This window comes from Callospermophilus lateralis, chromosome 2, assembly GCF_048772815.1.
Source record: "Callospermophilus lateralis isolate mCalLat2 chromosome 2, mCalLat2.hap1, whole genome shotgun sequence".
Classification (NCBI taxonomy): Eukaryota; Metazoa; Chordata; class Mammalia; order Rodentia; family Sciuridae; genus Callospermophilus; species Callospermophilus lateralis.
In genome coordinates, this window is record NC_135306.1 from 47,676,796 (window position 1) to 47,683,935 (window position 7,140).

At 42.6% G+C, this 7,140-nt stretch overlaps 1 protein-coding gene across 1 annotated transcript; it reads left to right on the forward strand.

The window, feature by feature from the left end:
- The first annotated feature begins 537 nt into the window (after nt 1–537).
- LOC143385954 (cyclin-dependent kinase inhibitor 2A-like) lies at nt 538–6,922 on the forward strand. The gene is made up of 3 exons (XM_076841381.2): nt 538–663; nt 4,154–4,460; nt 6,897–6,922. Exons 1-3 carry the CDS (start codon nt 538–540, stop codon nt 6,920–6,922), a joined length of 459 nt encoding a protein of 152 aa, XP_076697496.2.
- The last annotated feature ends 218 nt before the right edge of the window (nt 6,923–7,140 follow it).

Genomic DNA, 7,140 nt, shown 5'->3' on the forward strand with positions numbered 1-7,140 from the left:
GTTTTTGGCAGTAAAGAATCCCTCCTAGGTTTTCTAATGGTAGGGTATTACATTGAGGAAGAAAGAAACGGGAGGGAAATGTAGTCTTACCCGGGTGAACTAGCTCTGATACCCACGTGCGCCTCTTTCGGGCGGCCGGAAGACGCTGCAGTTAGGAGGAACGACCCGAGCGCAGCAAGGGAAGCAGGTGGGGAAGGGAACCAGGGGGCTTTTCTCCCACCGCTTCCTAGGGCTCTAGGCTAGGACCTCTTTTGGCCGGTGCCCTGTGGCTAGCCCCAGGAAACGGCGAATTCACCGGTGTCACAGTCACATTGTATTCAGAGTGAATGGCGCCTCCGGGGAGACAAGAGAACGGCGCCCTCCTGCAGTGGAAAAGACGCCGCTCCAGGGTAGACAGTGTCCGGGGGCCTCTTTCTGCCAGCCTCGGAGGAAAAGAGGAGGGGCGGGCAGATCGCCACTGGGCGGGGCGGGCAGCCAGCGAAAGACCCCGGAGGCGGGGGAAGGGAGCAGGCCAGAAACCTGGAGAGCCCGAGCCGCATGGAGTCTTCTGCAGACTGGCTAGCCAGCGCCGCAGCGCGGGGCCGCGCCCAGGAGGTGCGGGCGCTGCTTGAGGCAGGCGCGCCGCCCAATGCCCCGAATCGGTACGGTCGGAGCCCGATTCAGGTAGGTAAGAGGGTCTGCAGCGGGAGAGGAGGATGGCGGGCAACTTCCGCGGACCGTGTTGGCAGTGGAATCCGAATTAGATAGCTCTTCGTTGGTTTCAGCGAAAAGGTGACGCTTCCTGGGAAATTTTTAGCTGGGGTTTGGTATCGCAGCCTCCTCCTGGTGATTCTGTAGGGGCTCGGGAAGCCCAGGAAGAAATGGGAAGGCCCACGAGTATGGATCTCCAGAAAGTTGTGAAGATGGGGTGGGGTGGGGTGCTTATATTAGATTGAGGTATTAGATTGAGATACAAATTTTACAAACATTTATGATAAAAGCGAGTTTTAAAGAAATGTATTTTTAAAATGATCTGCTGGAACACACAGACCCTGAATTGTCTTCCTTGCTGAGGGAGATTTCGTTGGAAATCTACTGCGTATATTTGGAATAAATACCGACTAAAATTATTCAGAAGCAACTACATTTTGTGTTTGTTTTATTTTAACTGAGTGGGGAGATATATGCTTGATGTAGGAACTTAGAAAATAAAGACAAGTATATGAAGATAAACGTTAGTGTGATCTGGCCTAAGATGTCCATTTTGTTATGTACTGTTTTGCTGTATTTAAATTCTTTATATGGTTTGATTTATTTCTGATAGTGTTTTCAATTCCTCATTGTTGAGAGAATTCTCATTTCTTCCCTTTATGCTCCAGTTTTATGTTAGTGGGGAAGGGTAGTGGATTTGTTGGGTTTTCTTTGCTTTGCTTTCTTTCTCTCTTTTTCTTTCCTTTTTGCTTTCAGTAAATTCCTAAATTTTAAGCTAAAAACCAATTCTGGCAGCCACCACCCAGATTTTTATTGCAAATGGTGACTGTTATTTCTGATTATAAAAAAGAAACTGTATATGAGACAAAAGCACATTGAAAAAAAATATTCCTGCATAACAAGACAAAGGAAACTAACTCTATTTGGAACTTCACAAACTGCCCAAATGACTTCCTTCCCTGAAACTATGAAAAATATAATAAATTTTACACACTTTAAAATATGAATATACAAATACAACCAAAATGCTCTAAAACTTAAGATTGTTTGGAATTTGAAGTGTGCAGACATTTTGAGTAGAGAGTTTAGGTTGTTGGATTGTTTAAGATAAATGTGAATCCTTTAAAAATTATTTGTGCTCATTAATAATAACATCTCTGAAATTTTGCCAGCAGCTTAGAGTTTGACTTTGGAGTCCTAGAATATATTAGCAGAGTCCTTATTTGATTGAATTTTAAAAAGAAAAGAAAAAGAAAATTTGATAATTATATTTGACAATTACTTAGCAGGGGGAAGAAAGGGGAAATGATTTTGAATTAATCAAATTGTTGCTTAATACAGAAATACTTAGTTTACAGAAAATTTGAAGTACTAAATTCAAGTTAATTGCTTATCAAATGGATTTAGGGACCCTCCAAATATTTCTTTCCTTTTTGCTTTTGGTTGCTATTATGATTTAAATACTCAATTGTGGGTCACTTTTCATCTTTTCATACCATAAAATATGTGGGAAACAATTAAGACCAGTTTTAAGACCAAGATGAAGGATTTCGTCAGATACATGGACAATGCAGTGCAATGTATTTTCTTTCTTTCTGTGGGTATAATTTAGATAACATTTTCTCCTGTCTTTTTTTTTTTTTTTTTTTTGCAAACTAAGTCAGTTTCACTTTCTTTCAAGACAAGATCCAGTAACCATGCTATAATTTATTATGGTTTCTTGATTTAGAAAAATTAATTCGTGTTCTATTGATACAGAATATAACTAAAATAAGTAATTCCTCTTTAGATAGTCACTGTCCCTGAGCTAATATAACCAGATGATGAATATCCTAAAAAGAATTGTCTACCATACCACCCAACATACAACACTCAAATTACAAGGTTGCAGTGATTATAGACAACATTTTTAAATTCCTCTTTGGAAGTGGCTTTATTCTAAGATGATTTAGGAATCAAGAGTTCAACATCTCCTTTTCCCAATAACCCTCAAATCATAAAATTGGAAAGTGTTTTTGTTCCCTATTGCTACTATAACAAATTGCCACAATTGTATTGACTAAAACAAATAAGAAATTGTCCTTTTGTAGTTCTGGAGGTCAGAAGCCAAAAATGGATCCACAGGACTTCTTTCTTTTAGGGGAAGCTATCAGGAGGAATCTGGGTTTCTTGCCTTTTCCGGCTTCTAGTGACTGTCAAGTTTCTTGGCTCAAAGCCCCTGAGTGTTTTCTTTTACCTTTGCTACCCTGCTTATATCTTTGCATTGATCTTGACCCTATTGAAAGGACATTTTTGCTGAGGCTGTAGCTCTGTGGTAAAATGTGTGTGGCACTGGGTTCAATCCTCAGCACCACATAAAAAATAAATAAATAAATAAATAAATAAAAAATAAATAAATAATAAATAAATAAATAAAAAATAAATAAAAAATAAATAAAGAACTGTGTGTTCATCTACAACTGAAAGGACATTTGTGATTTCATTTGGCCCACACTCAAAATCCAGAATAATTTTCCTCAATATATCCTTAATATAAAATCTGGAAATTCCCTTTTGCCCTGTAAAGTAATATATTCACAGCTTTTAAGGATTAGGACACTAACACCTTCTGAAAGCATTATTATGTAAAGTGGCATTATTCAGCTTACCACAGGAAGGAATTTTAGAGATAATCGAATAAGCCTTTTTTATTTTATACTTAAAGAACTGACATTTAAACCTCTGTGGTGGCATACACCTATAATCCCGGCTACTCAAGGCAGGCATCTGAAACACAAAGATAATGAGGTAAAGGCCAACCCAGACAATTTAGGGAAGCCTGTCTACAAATGAAAAATAAAGTGGAGTGGGGATGTAGCTCGGTTTAGAGCACTTGCCTAGCATGTGCAAAGATTTGAGTTCGAGCCCAAGTACTGCATAAATAAGTAAATAAAATAATAAGTAAATAAATAAGTAAATAAAGTTTTAACATTCTGGGAAGATAAGATTAACAGAGTTTTGCAAGCATTAAGGGGTATGAGTGTGTTTAAAGTTTTCACTTTTTAATAATTACCACATCTGAGCTTGAATATACAGCAATGAACTCTGCAGTCTTTGAGCCTGGTATAATGTCTCTAAATGATAGGGAAAATGCAGGAAACTATTCTATAGTAAAGCCAGTTTGTTTTTCACCCTTTTGCTGTTGCCTGTGCCTCTGGCAGCGTCCTGCTTGTGGCTAGGGCTCCCTGAAAGGTTGTGAATATACTGGAGTTTGATGTGTACTGAAAAGTGGAATGGGTAAAATTGGAGGGGAAAAGTTGGTAACTAGAAGCAAATGAAGGGTAGCTAGACACCTCTGGCTTATACCCTTGACTGCATGGGGTGGGGGGTGAAGCTTCATAAGTAGGGTTTCTTCCCCATATCATTGCCCAGGCTCGCCCTAATCATTTCTCTCCCGCCCCCTCCCTTTCTCTCGCTCTTCCAGGTAATGATGATGGGCAACACCCGAGTAGCCAGACTACTGCTACTCCACGGCGCAGAGCCCAACTGCGCAGACCCAGCCACCCTCACCCGACCAGTGCACGACGCGGCCCGGGAGGGTTTCCTGGACACGCTGGTGGCGCTGCACCTGGCAGGGGCGCGGCTGGATGTGCGCGACGTCTGGGGTCGCCTTCCGGTTGACCTCGCAGAGGAGCGGGGCCACCGCGACGTTGCGCAGTACCTGCGCACGGTGGCAGGGGACACCGAAAGCAGCAGCCCAGCCTGCACGGCCGGAGGGGAGGGTCCCCCAGGTGAGGATAGGTGGACAACAAGCACTTGAACCTGAGAGTCTCTGAAGCTCAGCTCTGTTATCAGAAGGGATAGTTGGCCCCCAGGAGAGCAAAGTCGAGGTCTCGCCTAGAGTCACCTTACACAGCTAACCCTGAGACAATCTGTCTGGAAATTGAGCTGCCTCGCGGGAACTGTAGAGAAGATGTAACCCGAAATGAACTCAAGCGTGGGATGGAAGCCCATCCCATAAATCCTCTCCTCATTCACCATCCAAATACCCTGCCTGCAACTCGAGGCCTACTGGGCATTAACATTGTCAACTAGAAGGCTAGAGGTTTAATACATCCGGATTCCTCTCCAAACTAGCTGGTCAGTCACATACACTCACCAAGTCTCAGTTTCCCCCAATGCGTACCTACTTTGAAGGGACACAAGTTCCAAACTCACTTATGCTAGGCATCATCAGGAGATCTGTCAGTTCGGGTGCTTTTGCTTTTATGCATGCAAATCTGGCTCTCTGCCTTATGTGGTAGAGTTTTCCAGAGCTCTAAAAGATTTTGAGGGTACCGAATGGAGACCTTGAAATCTGCACTCTGTAAAAGACAAGTTTTCGGTTTCTTAGAGACTTCATGGAACGAGAAAGGGTACGGTCCTCCTTGCTTTCCCTTCTGAAACCTCAAAACTTATTTCCCCACCAACTTATCCCCTTCACTGTAAGGGAACAATGTAGGATGGAGGACCAATCGCAGCTTTGCTGCGACATGGAGTTAGAAAGCAGAAGAGCCTAGGAGAGGAAGTAGGTTGTTGAACTGGACCAAAGGAATGAATTTGGCAACCCCTTGTAACCAAACCCAAGATTTTTAACCCAAGCACACGATTTCCTTTCTTTACTTTCTTCCCTCCCTCATTTGTTGGTTCCTTAAGTCCCTCATTCCTTCCCATTCTCTTCAATCCCTTCTCTTCAGATACACATATCCTAGATATCCTTAGGGGGTTGTTCCAGGAACTTCCAAGGATACCATATCCTCGATATCCTGGGATGTTCGTGTCCCTTTTAATGCCATGGTATTTGCATATAACTTACACACACACACACACACACACACACACACACCACCTATATATTTTATTTATTTTGCATTGCTGGGATGGAACCCAGGGCCTTACTCTGGTAAACCAAGTCCTCTAAATTGGAGCTGTAACCCTCCACCCTCCACCGTTTTTTTTTTTTTTTTTTTTTTTTTTTTTTTTTTTTTAAGTCTAGATTGCTTATAGTAACTTTTCGGATGGAGACGCTATGTAGACCGTTTTTATACTATGTTGTTTAGAGAATAATGACACCCCACCTCCCAAAGTCTGCACATATTCAGTACAAAAGCAACCATGGTAGACCTAACCACACTTTTCACAGGGAATTAGTTGAATCCAAATAGGGAACCCATGAATAAGGAAGATCAACTTAATTCCTTTTTCCCCCTCTTGGGTGTGCCTGCAATTGAAATCGGGTCTTTGAGTGTTCTAGGCGAACTCTATACATCCTTATCCCTGAATGGAATTTTTAAATGAAGATCCTACCACATGATCAGTCCCCTTCTAGATGCTGGGGACACAAAGATGAACAATACCAAACAGATTACATTCCCAGAGCTTACATTCTGGGAAATAGACTTTTTTGACAAAAGCATTTTAGCATTTGTCAAACCATTACAATGAATAAGTGAACAGGAGAGACTAGACTAGACAACCTGCCTGATGAGAAGAAAGTTCTCAAGGGAGACAGAGAGTCAAGTGCAAAGACCGGGGCTAGGGGCTCGAATGAGGGTGCGAGTGTTGGCGGACCCAGAGCTGGACATGTACAAAAAAGGCAAAAGCTAGATTGGTTAGGAATCTTTTAGACAAAATAAAAGAGAGTTCATTTAGTTCTAGAAACAATAGGAAGCCATCAACGGGTTTGGGGGGAGGACGTAGGGACCCAACTATAGAACTGGAAGCTACAGAACCGGAGCTTCTCACCTTGTCGAGTGAGCGACTTCAGAAACTGGATTGCCCTTTGGTCGCGCGAGCTTGCAACCAAAAGCAGCTCTGCAACCAAAAGAGGAAGAGTGAGATGACATCTTCACGCCGGGCTCCTAGTGGTGTGTGGGTCAAGACCTTGGCATTTGTTATATACTCTCCCAGCGGTTGCCGAGTGCAGCGAGCAGACCCAAAGTGCCTGCACTCCTGGATCTCACAGGCTCCGGAGTGTGGCGCGGGATGACAGGCTTTAGAACTGTTGGGCAGATCCTGTGCCCACGGTTGGTGAAAATCGGGAGAAGGTGTACATGAAGACGAAGCCATTTTGAGAAACTTGGTCCTAACCGCCAGAATCCCGGGTCTGGGCTGTGAGAGAGGTGGGAGGCACGGACAGCAAGTCTTCCACTAGTTTCTAATGCCAGTTTTCTCTTTATCCTTTACAGATAACCCCGACTTAAAGAATCATTGAGGTCTGAGACACTTAGAGCCTCAATCTACAAAGTTGGAAGAAAGCCCTACGTTTTGCCAAAATTTTCCCTGCTTTCTTATTTCCAACTTTTTAATAAATACAGCTTTTAAAAAAACGTGAACTGCTTCTTTTACGTGGACCTGGCTTCCCTCTGCCCGAAAATTTCCTTTCTGTTTACATTTATATGTCATTGTAAGAGGTATTTTCTTTAAAAAAAA